The sequence below is a fragment of the Mirounga angustirostris genome, unplaced genomic scaffold (genome assembly GCF_029215605.1).
Source record: "Mirounga angustirostris isolate CCGP_5_RB_7025 unplaced genomic scaffold, mMirAng1.0.hap1 SCAF_3, whole genome shotgun sequence".
Classification (NCBI taxonomy): domain Eukaryota; kingdom Metazoa; phylum Chordata; class Mammalia; order Carnivora; family Phocidae; genus Mirounga; species Mirounga angustirostris.
Genome location: NW_026991711.1, coordinates 83,218,830 through 83,238,100, shown reverse-complemented (window position 1 = coordinate 83,238,100; position 19,271 = coordinate 83,218,830). Strand labels below are relative to the sequence as shown.

Genomic DNA, 19,271 nt, shown 5'->3' with positions numbered 1-19,271 from the left:
CCAAAACGCACAGGGTGTAGGTTGGGAAAGTATTGGGAATAATTGGTCCACGCCACAGCTCTGTACATCCGGCTTAAAGAAAACAGTACATGAAAACAAGCCATATTTATGGATTCCTTTGATTACATTAATCACAAAACATTTTAGAGAATTTGAAAACTATCACTGACCATATCTGTATCCTTTCTTCTAAGTTACATGGCATCAACTTATATTCCCAGTTAATTTTTCACTTATTAGGGGAACATGATAAGATATATTGAAGCCCTAATGACTCTATAAAAATACTCATAGAACTAACAGATGAATTCAGTAAAGCTGAAGGACACAGATTCAACATATAAAAATGAGTTTCATCTCGACACACCAATAAGAAGGTATCCTAGAGAGAAATTAAGAAAATCATCTTTAATTAATAATTACTGAAAAAGACTAAAATCCTTAGGAATTATTTTCATCAAGAGGTGAAAGACCTGCATACTGAAAACCATAAATCATTAGTGAAAGAATTTGAGGAAGACAGAATTAAGTCAGAAGGCTTCCCACGCTAATGGATCCCAAGAATATATGTAATCAAAAGGTCCACATTATGTAAAGCAATCTAAACGTTCAGTGCTCACCCTACCAACATGTAATGGCGTTTCCAGAAATAGAACAAATAATCCTACAAAGTGAAGAGTACCACAGAAAGCCCTGAGTAGCCAAAGCCATCTTGTGAAAGAACAAAACTGGAAGCATCATGCTTTCTGATGTCAAAGTGTATTACAAAGTTGTAGAAATCAAAACGGTATGATATTGACATACAGACAGACACACAGATCAATGGAACAGACTGCAAAGCCCAGAAAGAAATCGACAATTAATTCGTCAATTAATTTACAACAAAACTCCAAGAATATAAAATAGGGGAGCAACAGTCTGCACAATAAGTGGTGTTGGAAACACTGGGCAGCCACAAGCAAAGGAATGCAACTGGATGCCTGTCCAACCCCATCCACAAAAAGGACGTCAAAAGGTAGCAGACTTCAACAAAAGAGCTACACCCATAAAATGCCTACATGAAAATGGGGCAGAATGCTCTTAACAACCCCCCTTTTTTTAATGGGCTCCATGACCAAAACGGGGCTTGAACTCAAGATTCTGAGATCAAGAGTCAGATGCTGTGCCCGCTGAGCCAGCCAAGAATCTATTAAAAGTATGGAGCACAGAGGTGTCAGAATATATCTATTCATTTGTTCACCTTAACACACAATGTTTTTGGAAGAATGTTTCTTGATATCATTCTTGATACTGATTTTTGGATTTAACACCAGAAGCAAAGGCTACAAAGCAAAATTAACAGCTGGGACTACACCAAACTAAAAAGCTTCTGCACAGCAAAGGAAATCACCGATCATCAACACATTGAAAAGACAACATACTGAGTGGGAGAAAATATTTGCAAACTATCTAACTGAAAAAGGGTGAATGCATTTCTGGGCCAATCTTTGGAGACCTGACTTCGCTTCTCTGCCTCTCGCCCGCTTCTGTCGGTGAAATTGCTGAAGTCATGGAAGAAAGTACCTGTCCTGGCACACGGGTAGTTGGAGAAGACAAGAGAATAGAAGGAAGGCCTACTGCAGTCTTGTAGGGAGACCCCCAGGTGGTGCTCATGCCAGCCGTAGCCTCATATCTGGCCTCATCCCCGCTCAGAGGAGCACCAATAACAGGGAAGGGACGTCAGCCAGACATGGTCGGGCTCAGGTGGTGATACTCTACCGAGTCTCTGATCTGGAAACCTTAGCCCCTTCATCTGTGCCATGGTCTCATGTGCCTAGTGTCTTCCTTCTGAAGGAAGCCCTCAGAAGTCTTTCCTCATAAGGTCCAGCCCTAGGCTCTGAGTGCTGCATTCACCCATGGAGCCCACCAGGTAGTGACTCTTAATCCTTAGAGCCTCCCTGCAGATGGCATGGAAACTATACTCTGGAGATGATGGATTTCTAGGAGTTTCTGGGGTGAGTAAGTGACATTTTTCAATCCAGCAGTCTCAGATTTTGTTTTGTGGGGGAAGATACTGACCCTGACAGGGTACACAAATTCCATTCAGATGCAACGTGTTTCATACATATGCATGATCTGAAAGGAAAACTCAAACTGCAATTTGTCTCATCTTATGTCTACTCAGAATGACAACCAAGGTTTGCTATCTTCCCTTGTAGCCCTGTCTCCTGAAGGAGCCTGGTGCTTCCCCATGTGGCTCTGTGTGGTGTTCCATGCCTCCTCTTTCTAGGGATCTGCACGTATAAACTTCTTCCTTCATAACAGTCTTTTCTGTGCCTGTATGTCTCACCGGACTCGACTAAAACTAATCCCAGGTACATTTTAAAACAGCAAAGGAGGGGCGCCTGGGTGGCTCAGTCGGTTAAGCGTCTGCCTTTGGCTCAGGTCATGATCCCGGGGTCCTGGGATCGAGCCCCGCATCGGGCTCCCTGCTCCGCGGGAAGCCTGCTTCTCCCTCTCCCACTCCCCCTGCTTGTGTTCCCTCTCTCGCTGTGTCTCTCTCTTTCAAATAAATAAATAAAATCTTTAAAAATAAATAAATAAAAAATAAAACAGCAAAGGAGTCACTCATGTCAACAAGCGGTGAAGTTCTCACACATGTAGTAACAGAGTTCAAAGAGGTTTCAGTTCATTGACTTCATTTGTATGAGCATTAGAAATCGTTTCTCAGTAGATCACATACCAGATGTAATGACAATACATTCATTGCAGAAAGAGTGAATTACGATGCAGCACCATTTGTCAGATTATGGTTGAATCAGAACCATAGGTTGCTTTCATATGCAAAATTGGGTAAAAACTCAACAACAGCTTATTGGCTACATGGGATTTACAACAGAATATTATATATGTTGCTATTATTATTATGTATAAATTCTGAGCTATCTATATGTTATGTATAACAAACTGAATCTACCTTACTATTAATAAATTGAGAGGTAAGTCCCCTTCGAATGTATAACGTCTTTGTAAATACATACAGCAAGTATTACAAGTAACGACACATATTTTTCATAGATCCATTTCGTTCTGGAGAGCTGGTTATGGAACCTTTGCTTGCATGCCAGTGTCTACACACCAGCGGAAGAGCTGCAGACATTTCCAAGCATGCTCCCTTCCAGCTTGCCAGGATTCACTGCTGGGGACTTAGCCATCGCTGTCGCGACAGACTTTCAGAATGTCTAGTCGGGATCCAGTTGTTGGTCAGGGGATCAGTGGGGGGCCCAGCCGTTCTAACTGGGGGAGACACTGCTCCTTGTTTTCCTTTCCAAAGGCAGAGGGTCCAGGTGAAATGACAAAGCCTGTGCCTATAAAGCTAATAGAACTTAAGGATTCAGAGATAAATTCAATGGAAAGGTCGGTCACAGGGCCTATTGCCCGTGTGATACGAAGCGACTTGTGCCAGGGTGGCTTTTGCAGACCTCAAGCATTGGACATACATTCAGAGCTCCACTTAATGCTCCCAGCCAAGAAATCAATTGCTTCCAGGCCGGGGTGCGGGGACTGTGATGTGGCCGAAGGTATAAGAGGGCTCCTGGTCCGGCAGACATTTGCTTTGACTCCGGTAAACTCTAATGCAGAAGTGGGTTAAAGGCTCTGAAAGGTCAGGACATTGACACCCCGTGACTGTATCACTCCCTGTGGCTCTCCCTGTCCCTTCTCTCAGTGTCCTCAGGGGGCTCCCTTAGCAAGAGCCCACATGGCCTTGTGGGAACAGATCCTACTTTTCTAGCTGTGCCAGGGTAGTCTGAGTGAGAAGGGAAGGTGGCAAGGAGAGAGTCGCTTCTATAAACAGTCCACAGTGGAGAGAGCTTGTAAGTGCTGTCTCTAGAGGAGGGCCCCCGCATCAGCTGTCATGGTGAGCAAAACCAGGGCTGTGAGAAGGCTCATCCCTGGGATGGGGCAGCGCTGAGATCCTGGCCTAGGATGCTGTCTCTGTGCTTTCCTCAATGGCAGGATGGAGATAAGACAGGTGACACATTTATGTGACGTTTCCAACCATGAGCCCTGGATCCTCTTTTGTGTCCTGGGAAGTGTCTGCTTTTTAACGATCTCTCTGGACACCTGGGGAGCTATTTACAGGGAAAATACCTTTTATCCTCAAATTCTCCATGCACCATGAAGAAGCTGATGGCTTACTTTTCACAATTCCTGGATGATGATTTATGTTCTTTTCTGAGTTGGGTAGGTAAATGTTTCTTTCTTTCTTTTTTTTTTTTTTAAGATTTTATTTATTTATTTGACAGAGAGACACAGCGAGAGAGGGAACACAAGCAGGGGGAGTGGAAGAGGGAGAAACAGGCTTCCCACGGAGCAGGGAGCCCAATGCGGGACCCGATCCCAGGACTCTGGGATCATGACCTGAGCCGAAGGCAGATGCTTAACGACTGAGCCACCCAGGCGTCCCTAGGTAAATGTTTCTTAGAGAGAGAGGGAGGGAGGGAGATTGATGATAGATAGATAGATAGATAGATAGATAGATAGATAGATAATGATAGATGATTTATAGATAAATAGATGATAGATAGATGATGATAGATAGATGATAGATAGATAGATAGATGATAGATGATAGATGATAGATATAAAAAATGGTTAATTTGGTTTTCTTATTTATAGTCAGGAATTATTCTATTAGAAGGAACAAATTTTCTGCTTAAAAGGTAAATGAGTGTTTATACCTTACATATTCATAATAATAATAATGAACACATTTTGCTTTTCCTTTTGACCACAATTATAGCCTCTCAAATGTGGGACAGTCCTCTCAGTTCAATTTCCTAAGTGCAGCCATCGAAAATAAGACAATGTGTCCCTTTGTCTGTCTATGTTTTTCAGCATACTTCCTATTGGTATAAAAGTGTAAAAAGCATTTGGTAAATATTCTACACATAGTATAAACATATTCATCAAGTTCTGAGGAGCAGTTTTCAAAGTTCATCACTTGTTTGTTTCTAGAATAATTGAGCTGATATAGCAGGTACAGCTCAGAATGCACTGGAAACCATTTAAAGACAACTTTGCTGTCAAAAATCACAATTGCCTAGAAATATTTATGTCTCAATGTTAGTAATTGCTTTTTCAGGAACCATAGTCCAAATCAACCCTTTACTGACCTGACCTGACTTTCTCCCCAAGAAGACATGAAATGATCTACGGGTATCTGAATAGGGGGACTCAATATCACTACTCATCAGGGAAATATAAATCAAAACCACAATGACATATGCAACCTGTTAGGATGGCTCTTATACCAAAGACAAGAGCTAACGAGTATTCATGAGGATGTGAACAAAGGGGAACACTTGTACACTGTCGGTACAACCATCGTGGAAAACAGGATGAAGTTCCTCAAGAAATTAAGAATGAAACTACCTTATGATCTAGTAATTCCTCTTCTGGGTATATATGGGAAGGAAATAAAAACAGGGTCTTGAAGAGATACCTGCAATCCCTTGATCACGTGGCATTACTCAGAATGGCCAAGAAACGGAGACAACCTAAGTTTCTGTCAGCGGATGACTGGAGATATGTGTACTTCTACATGTGTGCATACTACGTGGAGCACTTCAGTAGCAGCCTGGGGAACTCCCACTTCAGAGCTCACAGCCAGCACTCTGTTCCCCTCGACGTGTAGTGTTCTCTCATCGAGGGGGAGTCAAAACCACGCTCCAGTGCAGCATTTGACAGTGGAGCACTGTGGTGACTGTCTGGGGGCAGGGCACCTTTCTGTCCCCAAAAGTACTCCAGTACGTGCGGCGTTACATCATCACATGGGCAATATGATGTCATGGGATGGCCTTTCCATTGAGTTCAGCTGGGAACATTTTAAATGAAATTGCATAAGCCTTATAAAATATCAATATCTTGATCAATTAATATTTTAACACAGGCTGTATTATCTATTCCCAAGTCCTTTCCTTGCTCCCATTTTATTCTTGTTTACCTGAATAACTGGTAATACTCTTCTTGTTTTCACTCCGATTTCTCATTGTAGGAACTGTTCAAACAGGGCTGTGAAAATTATCAGAGAGCTAATATCGTTGGCAGATCCAGCTTAGAACGCCTGACTCCCGAGTACTGTGCAACTGATAGGAAGATGGGCCTTCAGTCCCTTTATTTTTTGCAAATTCAGATTGATTTCACCTTGGGTTCAGTTCAGACTGAGGCTGGATGCTTGCTTCCTAGACCGTCTTGAAAGCATAAGCAGTACTAGAGTTCTATTAACCCAGCTTCATGTTGTCGTTGGTTATGTTCCTTACTTATGGTTTATGCTCCTGTCAGCCCCAGGTATGATTAATCATTAACCCTGTGTTTCCCACTCTCTACTCCTTGTTTGCACATTGATCATAGAACCCTGATGGAGACCAGATGGTAACACCTGTCTCGAAATTATCTGACGCACGCCAGCATAGCAGATCCTGGATGGCACCGCAGTGTTTGGAAGAATACATACCTTTGGGTTGTGTCAAGGCTCCCCCCACCCAAGGCTTCAAGAGGCCCATTAGCCTCCGCTCATGTATTCCTCTCCTTGCCCAGTCGCTGGATATATACAGTTCCCAGATCCAACAGAGCAAGGCAGCTTTGGGAACAAAGAGCAAGGCGCATCACATGCATGGACAGGTTTGAGTCTGGGACAAGATTCAGGGGCTGGCCTACTGCAAGGAAGCTGTGCTTGCCTGGCGGGCTAGGAGATGGCTGGACTCTAAGAGTGGAGGGCTAGCCTAGAGCCTGAGGCTGTAACCTCTTTGTGCTAATTCTCCCTCTGCCTTGCCTTGAGAATGGGCTCTGCTGTGTAGAATCTTCCCCTTTTAAGGAGATGGTGATAATCCCAGGCAGTGCTAATTGCCCTGAAAAGGGTGTCACAAGGGCCCTGGTTAGTAGAGGAAGCGCAGAAAAGGAGGTGGGCTGCCTGGCTGTCAGACCCACGTCTTGGCTCCCTCCTTCCCACCCTCCCTCCCCTCTCTTGCCTTCCTTATCCATGAAGCTTTTCTGAGGCTGCAGCTCTGCTTGACCCAGAGCACAGCCCGTGTGGGGCCGTGTCTACCTGCCGAGGACTCAGAGAGCGGTGCGGGAGATGAACAGTGCCCAGATGCGTGACAGGACGTGTCGCCACAGCCATGGTGCATCTGTGTCGGGGGGGATGAAGGGGTGCTCGAGGAAGAGCTGTCATCTGCGAGGGGCCACGTGCTCAGTTTACTCTGAAATCATCAGAGAGAATTTAGGGTTGAATAGGCCCCAGCACAAGTGTTTACTCACGGTGTCTAAGTCACAGACCTTGAAATAAGGCTTAGGGAAGCGAGACAGTCTCGTTCATGAAAATATTTATTAAACAATGAAAACATTCATTGAATGCTTCAGTTGATAGGAGATGAAACAAATCTATTCCCTACAACACAGAAAATGAGAGGCTGCCCAAGTCCCGGCTTTCCCACAGAGGACCACGCTGGCTCAGGCTGCGCGGGGATGCCAAGGCTCTGCCGGTGTGGAACTGTGGGTTCGGTCAGCAGTCTGGTTCGGTCAACTAGGGTCTGGTCGGCAGTCTCCCCCTTCCCTGAGGAGGCTTTGGAAGAGCAAGCACGGAAGAAGGAAGAGGACACTCAGCATGCGTTGTGCACTCAGTCCATTGGAGCGCGCGGCGACAAAATCTTCCAGGTCTGAAAAAATAATCCAGGTGAGAACGGGGTCAGCCCATACTGAGCTTCAGTGTTGGCTCTCCCTGCTGGAAGGAAACAGGCTGCCCACAGGAAAGGATGAAGGCCCTGCTGGCAGTCATTTCTTGCATACAAACTCACAGGCTCCTGCTTTAGTCAGCTCTGGGAATGAGGTTAGACCAAGTCAGCCCTGCCCATGGGGGTACGCAAATTGGGGCTGTGAGTACCATACGGTGTCCCTCTCGGGAGGCCCATGGTCACCCACTGAGCGCAGAGAGACAATATTAGAACTTCCACTATACATTTACAGAAAATGTAAAACTAAGCCTTACAATATTTACTGTACTTCTTAGAATCGACTGAATCAATTGTTCTCTGGCCATTAACTGACCTCCTACCAAAAAGGAAACTGTCTCCAGTGGATGACTTACTGTGACCTAGGATTTGTATCACATCCTTATCAAAAGGCCATTTTCAGACTTGGTCAGACACAGCACAGATTTTTATCATGTGTATTAGTCCTGTGCAAATGTGAGAAAGAAGATGTAAGTAAAATCAAGTTTGCACCTGCTCTGCATGACCACTGTCTCACACCACTGAATGGGGAACATACTCAAGTGTTTTTACTGGAGGGCAGTGGGAAATTAAAAAGAAAAAAGTTTGAAGACCACCCTGAATGAGGAGAATGTCATATTTCAATGTGGGGTCCAGAAGCAGCATTCCTAAAACTCTCCAATTTGCAGATACCTCTGGGAGCCAGACGGCTTCCTCTCCTGCCATGACACCCAGAGAATCTTACCCATTGCAGTGGCACCTAGCGTGGGAGACTGTCCCCGGAGGGCAGGACAAAAGGGTCTCTGTCTCTCTCCTACACAGCATGTTGTTGCTGGCGGGGCCATGACCCTGGAGGGCCACCTCTCCCATAGGCCGAATAGGCTGGTTCTGGCCCTATGATGGTTGTTTCCTTGTTTGGGTTGGTTGGTGTCAGAAATACCGTTTTTAAAACTGAGTTGGAAGCATGAGGTGAGGCTTGACCTGACCCCAACCTGACATTCACATTCCCTGTTTACCCCTGAAGGCACTTGAGTTTGCTACTTCACTGTGTCAGTATTTAGACTCTAAATTTTGGAACACGAAACTGGTTCTTGAAGCTAATGAAATACTTAATTTTGGGGGGCTACGTAGGGGAAGAACCACCCCTTGGTATAATGAGTTTTTGGTCTGGCTCAACACTAAGCTTCCTGTTTGCCGGAAGCCTGTTTTTTTGTTGTTGTTGTTTTTTAACCATAATTAACTTAATGCCCCTCAATTAGTGGATATTGTTCACAAACTAAAAAACACATTTCAGTAAACTTGCACATAAATGCTAGATTATGAAATAATTTTTGAAACCTCACTATATTGACTTGAACACTGTTAATGGGGATGAGAATAAAATAACAATTTATTTTGTGCATCATATATAACAGGTGAAGTCCTTTTCATCTTAACAAATCCATGGGGTAAATATTCAGCTCTAATTTTGCAGTTGAAGAGACTGAAACACAAGCAAGTTATTCAACCTTTCATAAAGATCGTAAGCATTATAACAAGTATTTTTGGGGAGTTGAACAAGTATTTTGGAGGGATTTTCCAATGCTTTTTCTATTATGCTACACTGTCTCTTTAAATGCAAAACTAACAAATGTAAATGAAGAAAATAGTAGAGGTAATGAGAGTTGCCTGCCTCAAGCATATCATTTTTAGAATACTCAAAGTGGTTTCTTTTGAATGCAATCTAATAATAGGTACGGGCTTATATGGTGTTTCTTCTTTGGAGCTGTATTTGGAACTAACTGGTCAAAGACAATCCATTCAATATTTATTGAGAATATTATTCACAAAACACTATTTACATCATGTAACAGGAAAATGACAAAATAGCTCACAGCAACAAAGAAGATTATTTCGCTTTCAGTTTATCCTTCAACATCTATGTGAGAAGGTGGAGGGCAAGTTGAGAAACTAATAGTGTTCTTCTGAATCAGAATGGAAAACCATGCTCTTGAAAAGACATTCCATTTGGCATTAAGAAAGCCTGTCATTCTTGGACCCACAGAGCATCAGGGCAAGAAGGACCCTAGGAGGTCCGATGTCCTTCAGGTCCCTGGAGGTGCTGGAGGGTCATGATTTTGTAGTATGATGTTATCTACTGGCGACTCACCCATTCAGATGTATCCTTGATTCACATCTCTTTCATCATATTAGGAACATAATTTTCCATTCTATCTTCCATATGTTCTTCAAAATCCTCATAACATCCCATTAAAGGATTTAAAACACCTATAGATTTAGAATGTGGCTATATTTTCAATATTCAAAATAACACTATCAAAAATATCTTTAGTTTATATTGCTAATTATTCCTATAGGAAGAGTACAGAAATGGCACAGTAGTTAAGATTCACATCCTGAACCCTTATGCACCGTTGGTGGGAATGTAAACTGGTGCAGCCACTATGGAAACGGGTATGGGGGTTTTCAAAAAATTAATAATAGAACTCCATATGATCCAGCAATTCCCTCTCTGGGCATCTATCCAAAGGAAACAAACACACTAACTCAAAAATATGTATGCACCTTTGTGTTCACTGCATATTTTTTACAATAGCCAAAACATGGAAGCAACCTAAGTGAACACTGATGGATGAATGGACAAAGAACATATGACAAAGAACATAAATGTGTAAATATGATATAAATAAAACGAATGTGACATAAATGTGGATAAAAGAAAATATATGATAGATAACACAAACACACACAATGGAGTATTTGTCAGCCACATAAAAGAAGGAAATCTTGCCATTTGTGACAACACGGACGGACCTTGAGGGCGTTCTGCTAAATTAAATAAATGGAACAGAGCAAGACAAATACCATAAGCTCTCACATCTGGAATCTTAAATAAAAACAACACAGCTCATAGATACAAGAAGTTTGGTGACTGCCAAAGGTGGGCAAAGTGAGTGACGATCAAAGATCAAAAGGTACAAATTTCCAGTTTTAAGATAAATAAATCATGGGGATGTCATGTACAGCATGTTGACTAAAGTTAATAAATCTATATTTGAAAGTTATTAAGAGGGTAGATCTTAAAAACTCTCATCACAAGAAAGAAAACCATATCTATGGGAGGCGATGGATGTTAACTAGACTTAGTGTGGTGATCATTTCACAACGTACAGAAATAGCGAATCATTACGTTGTACACCTGAAACTAATATACTCTTATCTGCAAATTATATCACAATTTAAAAAAGTGTTTGACATACTTCAGGGATGTCCTTATGTAGTCCATAAAGGGTAGCCATTCTATTCATAGAGTAATATTCTTACTATTCATAGAATAATAATTACATCAATATGCTATGGTATGTTTATTTGCACTATTTTTAAATAATTAAATGTTATAAAATGTATTTTTTCTAAATTGACAATTAGCCTTTTGTGATTATCTCTTACGAAAGAAATATCAGATCATGTTTATTAGCTGTAGGAATTAACTCCTCGAAGCCTCGGCTTCCTCAAATATAAAAAGTACAATAATACCTATTTCATGGACTTAAGAGAATCAAACGGGATAAAGTGGTGACAGTGCCTGAACTATGCTAAGAGCCATCATCATTCTCATCACCATCCCTCCTGTCATCATAACCTCCGTCAGCAAGCCAGCACAGTCATCCGCCCTGAGAAAGGAAGGTCCAACAGTACGAAAGTGCTCCTGTCCTTTCGGCACCTGACAAAGTACTGTGAAACATGGCTATTTTGTTTAACTGTGATGAGCAGAAGTCACATGGAGGAGCCACTGCCCCAGTCCTTGGCAGACAGCATTCCCAGCCTCGGAGGTCTCCAAGGATAGAAAACAGTAAGCAGAGGGTCTGGAATCTGGTCCCTGCCCTGTTGCTTCTGAACCCAAGCTGGCCTTGCGTAGGAGACTGCAAATGCCCGCAGCTAGCCCCGTCCCCACATTCCTGCTGGGAGCGCCAAGGGCATGTAGGAAATGACTTCACCTGTAGGACCACACAGGTGCCACTTGCCATTCCGATGCCTGTTCCCTAACTTGTGTCCTTCTTTCTCTGGGCCACAAAAGGAGCAGCCAGCGAATCAGGGGCATAAGCCCGGCAAATGGAAGTGGGGGGGGAGGGGGCTTTGGGAAACCCGGTGGGCAGGAGAGAGGGAGGACAACCCGCAACATCGTGCAATGCTGTACCATCACCTCTCTCTCCCTACTGGCACTGGCCACACCATGCACAGCTGGATGAGAAGGGAGGGGCAGGAAGGGGGGTTGATGGGCTGTACCTTCATTCAGCATCTCTTGACAGCTCATCCTCCCCAAGGTTGCAGCACAGGGAGGGAGGGGCAGGAAGGTGGGCTGGAAGCTGAGCAGTCATTAAGTGCGCTCCTCCACTACTGGGCCCACCAGGAAGGCAGGGGCAGGACGCTGGTTTGGAGGGTCCACCCCCAGTGGTGCTGCCCCTCCCCTGCAGTCCTGACAGTGGACAAAGGGGTGGGGAGTGCTGTTGAAGGGCTGTGATATCAGGAAGTAAATCCCCTTCAACTGCGGGATTTGGCCAGAGTCGAAGAAGGTGGACGGAGGAACAGAAAAGGGGGTCTGGGAGCTTTGACTGCTCACTGCACAGCCAAGGCCCCCAGGGCTGATGAAGAGGCTGAAGGGGTGTGCCTTCATTCACTGTGCTTCTCACTGGAGTCCAGGCAGAGCATGCCGAAGACGGGAGAGGGTGCAGGATGTGGGATGGAAATGCTGTACCTCCTTTTCCTAAGTCTGTTTTCTGACCCAGGAAATTCATGTTCCTGAGTTTAGCAAGGGAAACATGTGCCTTGAGTTTGCTCCCTGCTCAGAATTCTCACAAATGAGTGTTCACCCCATGTGTTCTCCACACCCTCCTGGCTTTTCATATGCCTGGCAGGTCTGAGGGTGGTTACAAGGTGCCTTCCTTCTCTGGGAGCACTGCCTGGTTGGCTCTAAAGGGGGGCGCCTGGCCATCCACGCCTGTCCCTGTCCTGCTCCGGTGCCCTCCTCATTTCAAAGTTAAGGAGACGGTGTTGGCGTGGTGTAGGGCAGTCACTGGAGATTGAGTGGGCAACCTCTCTGCCAGGCTTGGCTCTGCTTACCAGCTGCTGTGCTCCCCAAAGTCTGCGCACTCCAAGGACACTGTTTGGAAAACACATTTAAACCCAGCAATCGGGGCAGAGTAAACTTAGGAATCACTTTAAATAATAATGATAATATGCTATGTGATTCACAACCAATGTGACTTTCCTAAGTGATCAATCAACCCAGCTTCTCATTTCTGTGTCGCCTGGCACAGCTACATCTCTGCGGATTGGAGGGTACCAAGGAGCAATGCCCTGCGAGCGGGGACCGTGTGCACAGGACGCAATCCTCTTACCGCAGCTGCCAGGCGTCTGCTGGGGGAGACAGTGCAGAGCTGCGAACACACACCTGCAAAGGCGGCAGCGGTGGAAGGTCCAAGCTCCGTGTATCAGGGCGCCGCATTCCCTGAGTGGACAGAGAGGCAGCATCAGCGGGGTCGGCGCGCATGCGCTACCCACGCCCCTCCACGCCCCGCCCTTCGTGTCCGCTCCCCTCCACGCCCCGCCCCGCCCGGCCCCCAGCCCTTCGTGTCCGCGCCCCTCCACGCCCCTCCACGCCCCTCCACGCCCCTCCACGCCCCCGCGTGTTCAGCGCCTGCGCCCATCCACTCCCCGCTCCCTTCCCCCAACCCCTACCCCAGCGCCCTCGGTCCGCGCCCGCTCCCCTCCGCAAGGTCAAGCCCCGCTTCTCCCCCCGCCCAACTCTCAGCCCGCTCCCCCAGGCACACACCTCTGCCTCTGGTCGTGCTCGCAGTAACGGCCGGTGAAGTGGGCGGGGCATACGCAGAAGCTGCCCAGGACGCAGGTGCCGCCATTCCTGCAGCAGCGCAGCGGCGGGGGCGCGCCTGTTGGGGGGACACCTGGGTGTTGGCGTCCGCTGCCTCCTGGCCCTTCGCGGTGACTCCCCCAGAGAGCGCCTCATGAGCCTCCCCTGAGAGGCAGTAAACTTTACCTCCATGCCCATGTGTGTTTGCTCAGGTAAACCCTGCTTGTTAATTTAAGGATTCAAAACTAACTGCCAGGGGTCCTGGAGGGTCAGGAACCGGCTCAAAGACCCAAGGAGAAACCCTGGCCCCAGCAAGTAGCATTTTTCTCTCTTCCTTCCTTTCATATGTTAAAGTCAGGCTGTGACTTGCCTGGACAGTGATTAAAACCAGGCCTTCAGGGCGGGGACCACCCACAGGTTTTGATGACTACAGAAAACCCTCCCAAACCCTTGTCCCCCCCAGAGGGACATCATCATCCCCCCACCACCCCCCAACCAGCCAGAGACGTGGGGTCTGGAGCCAGAGAGTCTGCAATAAGCCAAACAAGGGTGCGCTTTTCACTTGGAGTGGGATAGCTGTTTTGAATATGTTTAAATCACACTCCTCTAGACCTGTGCAAATGCAACATTGTACCAATGAAAGGGCACAACTTGTTTTCACAGCAAAGGAGCACGTCACTCAGACATATTTTTCGCTTTATAGTATATCATCATGTGAAGATGATAAAATGAACTCTGTTGGGGTTTTCATTTTATTCTTAATGTATGTATTCCAGGTTGCTCTCAGATCCTAAACTGGGAGACCAGTGATGGAGATGACCACAAAGCTATTTGGGGGACAAGGCGACTTACCACCTTGGAAAGCCCTGAGGTAGGGACTTGAATCCTGGGGCCGCCAGCCATCCATGCTTCCATTCCCCTCCCCAGAGTTATTCAGGGTCCAGTTGAGTGTTTTCTGCTGGAGCTTCTGGGCTGTAGCATTGTTGATTTCTTCTCTGTTACCCTTATGTTTCTCTCCTTGATAACCTTTTGAAAACATTGAAAGTATGAGACTGATGGTGACTAAACAATAAATATACAATAAAAAGGGAGTATAAATAAAATGTTTCTTACTGTTGTCTCCCAAGTGGATGATGTGTAATGCCAAACTGACAAAAAACAGAAGCCTAGAATGTTTAAAGAAAATTATTGAAGTTTAAAATATTAAAAGTAGAAATGTACATATGCTTAAAATGTAAAGCAATCATATCTAAACATAAGTATATTCAATATGTAATGTATAATAAATATGCCATCATTTTGTAACTTGTAGATGTAACTTAATTAATGTTCTCGTGACTTAGATTTTGAGACCAAGGAAGTGTGCATGTCCCTTAATGAGAAGGAACATTTGTGCATGCACTGCAGTTTATTCTGGAGGCTTTTGGATGCCCCTCTTGGCCCTGAGATCTGGATGATGTGTGTCCTTACCTAACAGGGTGTCTCCGGGTCATTTCCCACTGACAGGTCTGGTATAAGCGTCTCTTTCTCTCTTCAGTACATTGAAGATCAATTTCCAAGGAAGTGTAGATCTGTTTCCAAGGAAGTCGAGTCTTACCGGGTTTTGTATTTGAAGGGAATCTTTACTCCAGGTCGTGGAATAACTGCATTAGGACATAAGACGGATAAGGAAAGAAGAAACAGATCTTTCCTCTTCTTCTCTAGGCCGTGAGAAACAGCAGTGAGATCTCTGCGTTCTGCTGTGGAAGCCCATTAGGCAGTGAGCTGCTGTGACAGGCAGGGCCCATGCTGAGCCTCCAGGACTGTCCCCTCAGTGAGACCTGGTGGGGGTGGGGTGAGGGCTGGAGACTTGGGCTGATTCTCCCCTCAGTGGTGTTAACAGGGCTGACAGCAACAGGAGTAGTCAATCCCTGATGTCAGCATTGGTGGCTAAGGCAACAAGCCTTTCCCTCACCGAAAAAACAAAACGAAACACAAAAAACAAAATCTCAACAAGAAAAGTTTTCACAGGAAAATGGAAATTTTATACTGCATACCCTTGTATGGTGGTGAGGGCCCAGCTAGAGAAGGGAGCCCTTGGGTGGCACATGGGTCCCAAAAGTCTTGACTGGGGAGCATGAATATAAAGGGAGACATTTCCCCACGAATGATTTCTGAGGATGTATCGATCCTTCCACAGGCTGAGCCTTTTCTCTCTGCCCAGCACAGTGGTGACTGTGTCATATACATTACCCATTTAATACAGCATGCCTCTGGGGCAGTGTTTTTATTATCCCCCATGTAAAAGGAGAGGCAACGGAGGCTTAGTTTAAGTCCCTGTGGCAGTTAGATCTTCAAACAATAGGTAATTTTATGAGAAGAAGCCTACAGGGTGCTCAGTGTGTGAAGACCACGGAGTTAGGAGGGCACTCCCCCAGTCATTGTCTGATGTTAGGCTCTGGATCCAAGAAGGGAGTGATTGCCAAAATCAGGCCTTGGGCCCTTTTATCATCACTGAAGAGGATGCTTTGCAACTCTGGGGCAAATCGTCCTGTGATTTTAATATAAAAACGGCTTTCTAGAAATAGCCTGCTTCCTTCAAGGATGAAATAGTCTTTGATACTGATTTAATTTTCAAAACCTTTAAATGTGAGGTTTACTCCAGAGGCGGATAAATAAAGCAATAGAGCCAAGGGAATTGGTGAGCCTGGCTCCTGTGGGCCTCCCAAGGACTAGTTCTGTGAGCTGCCAGGACCCCGGCGGGACCAGGAGACCTGGCTGGGCAAACTCTCTGGAGGAGGACCCCTCACACCTTCGGGCAAGCATCTGTGATTGCAGGCATGACAAATACCTTTGAACTTAATGCTTATTACTTGTTCACTGCATAGTTTAGTTATATATAAAATTATATGACTCTAAATCAAGAGAAACTCTTTTGAGCAAAATGGGTTGTACGCTAAAATAAAACCATGTATAATCTAAAGGGCTATATTTCTTTGAATAAGAAATTTTAAAACTTCAGTTTACATGATAATATCGAACGAATTCAAACCATTCTTATGACATTAACGTTCTAAGAGTAGTATCCAAAATTATATTTCCTCCCATACTGCCTTTCATTATATTTTGTTTGTGGTCGCTTTTGAATATACCCAAGAAGCAGGATAATGATTCACTGAACTGGGGTTCAGAGATTAAGTGTCAACCTTTGCCAATCTCATTTATTCAGCACCCACCCCCCATTTTTTTTTTCTGGAGTCTTTGAAACCAAATCTCAGAAATCATGATAACTTGTGTGTCAGATAAGGTTCTGAAAATACACACTTTACAAGGAACCTGTAGGAAAAGCAAAGGAAATGTCTTGCCAGCAAGACAGGATTGAGAAGCCAGAAAGAGGGATGGAATGTCCTGTCTCCGGCTGTTTGCCTAAGGCGGCTCCAGGAAGGGAAAGGGCTGTCACGTGCTCTCATTTACCCACAGGTATTGTTAAAAAAAAAAAAGTGCTTTGCATTTCAGGGCAGAGAAGCCCAGGTTCCCTTGGTGAGCAAGGCCCAGCTGGAAGCAGCTGCCTGAGAAGGGCTGGAAGCCTGGTGAGGGGCAGCGGATCCCTGGCTCTGGGGAAGGTTCTTTCTTGTTATCAGCTGTAAACAGATAAGATTGGAGCCAACCCACCCACCAGACCTCCAGTGGAGCTTCTGACTCCCTTTGAGCTGACACAACGTGTGTGGGAAGTGGGACACCCTGTCCCAGGACTGAAGACCACCCCACCTCTGTGTCCTCAGTACTTCAAACAAGCTCTGGGGGAAATGTTCTGCAACAAATCAGGTATAAAGGAATTCTCTGAGAGTGCGAAAGCAGTAGTTTTCAATGTGTACTGCCTATTGGGGTCTGAGGGGAAGCTCTGAATCCCTCCTAAAGCCACACCTCAAGGCCTCCTGCTCAGAATCCCTGGGCAGAGCCCAGCATCAGGATTGTTTACCCTGCTCAGGGGACTCCAGTATTTAGCCAGGACTGTGATTCTGCAGTCTGTGTTCTAGGTGGCTCTGTGCCCCCAGTGCTGGGAGTGCTCCTTTCTTGTCCTTGCATTCCTACCTTGTGGCCCAGGGCCTGATGTATGGTACCACACAATCTGGTGGTGTTCTTATGAATAGAGGAATGAATGGATTATCACACCTACACCCATTTTTCAGTGAGGAAATTGAGAATGTGCGAAGTTAAGAAACTGGCCTGGGGATATGTGACTATTGGCTGTGTGGAGGCTTGAACCCAGGCTCATCTGATCTACACTCTGGTTTGATTCAAGTTGCTTTATTTTATTGTTTAATGTGGACCAGGCATACTATCCTCACTGAGTCACACAGATTGTTCTATTTTATTGGCATCCATTCTTATGACATAGACATTAATTTCTCCATTTTGTAGGTGAGAAAAGTGAGGTTTCAAGAGTTGAGGGCTTGGACAGTGTGCCTCACAGCCTTGGCCCAGGCGGTGAAAGCTGAGCTACCCCTCGCAACCATGACAGTGTGCTGCGGACCCCTGCTGGGGGCTCAGGGCTTCTGCGTGGGCACAGTGGAAAAGACTGGATGGAGAGTCACTGCCCCAGTTCTGCAGGTAAGGCAGGGCTTTCTAGAGCAGGAAGTATTGATTTACCCCCACGGGGCAGTTACAGGGCAGTTACAGGGCGTGGGCTCTGGGGGGCAGTGTTGAGAGCACGGCCTGCTAGAGGGAGGGAGGTCTTGTGGGAATGACAAGCAGGACCACCAGGGTCCTTAGGAGGGGTGGAAGGGCAGGAGGAGGAGCCGTGGGTGGAGCCAGGTGATGCAGGAGGAACTACAGCATAGAAAGGCCAGACCCTGGGGAAGCTCTTGGATGCTTATGCAGGAAGTCATGAAGACCCCGGTAGGGATCAAGTGGGGATTAAGAGAAAAGAATAAACTCTAAACAGATTTAATGACCAGTATCATTTTTCTCTAATTTTGGAAGATGTAATGTATTCTGATGTTAGGGTTAGGGTGGCCGGTGCCGCGGGCGGCAAAGAATTGCACAAAGAGGGGCACCTGGGTGGCTCAGTCATTAAGTGTCTGCCTTCGGCTCAGGTCATGATCCCAGGGTCCTGGGATGGAGCCCCGCTTCGGGCTCCCTGCTCAGCGGGAAGCCTGCTTCCCCCTCTCCCACTCACCCTGCTTGTGTTCCTGCTCTCACTATCTCACTCTCTGTCAAATAAAAAAATAAAATATTTTTTAAAAAATTAAAAATAAATAAAAATAAATTTAAAAAAAGGAATTGCACAAAGAGTAGAGCCACAAGCAGGACAGAGTTGGTTCACCCTCCAAGGGAAGAGAGGGGCCAGACACCAAGAAACATGTGAACCCCGAGTTTCTGTCAGGCTGGGCCTTTTGAGGGGTGTTGAAGGATGTGAGAGGGTTGCAGCTGCGACCATGGGGGTGAGGGGAGGGGCTGATTCTTGGCCAGGTAGAGCAGCAGGTGACAGGTTTTCGAGGTGCTCTGACCCAGATGTGGGGTGTGGTCAGGCTAGAGAAGAATGTGTTTTGTAGTTGGGGTCTCCTTTCTGAGCATGTAGGGCACTGTGACCTAGAAGAACAGACAGGGCCAACTGCAGACACTTGTGAGGGTCACCGATTATCAACACAGTGAAAAGACAACATACTGAATGG

The 19,271-nt window shown here is 45.7% G+C and overlaps 1 protein-coding gene across 1 annotated transcript; it reads right to left on the bottom strand.

Annotated features, from left to right (window-relative positions):
• Window positions 1–7,444: 7,444 nt before the first annotated feature.
• On the bottom strand, window positions 7,445–15,110 carry CFC1 (cryptic, EGF-CFC family member 1). The gene is made up of 5 exons (XM_064585813.1): window positions 15,088–15,110; window positions 14,731–14,783; window positions 13,582–13,768; window positions 13,148–13,257; window positions 7,445–7,697 (listed from the first exon to the last, which is right to left on the bottom strand). Exons 1-5 carry the CDS (start codon window positions 15,108–15,110, stop codon window positions 7,561–7,563), a joined length of 510 nt encoding a protein of 169 aa, XP_064441883.1. The 3' UTR covers window positions 7,445–7,560.
• Window positions 15,111–19,271: the final 4,161 nt, after the last annotated feature.

Coding starts and splice junctions, on each gene's coding strand:
- CFC1 (XM_064585813.1), bottom strand. CDS start 15,110: ATGACCCGGAGACACCCTGTTAG. Junction 13,258..13,581: donor GAGCACGACCAGAGGCAGAG/GTGTGTGCCTGG, acceptor CTGTCCACTCAG/GGAATGCGGCGCCCTGATAC. Junction 7,698..13,147: donor GCAGACGCCTGGCAGCTGCG/GTAAGAGGATTG, acceptor TTATTTTTTCAG/ACCTGGAAGATTTTGTCGCC.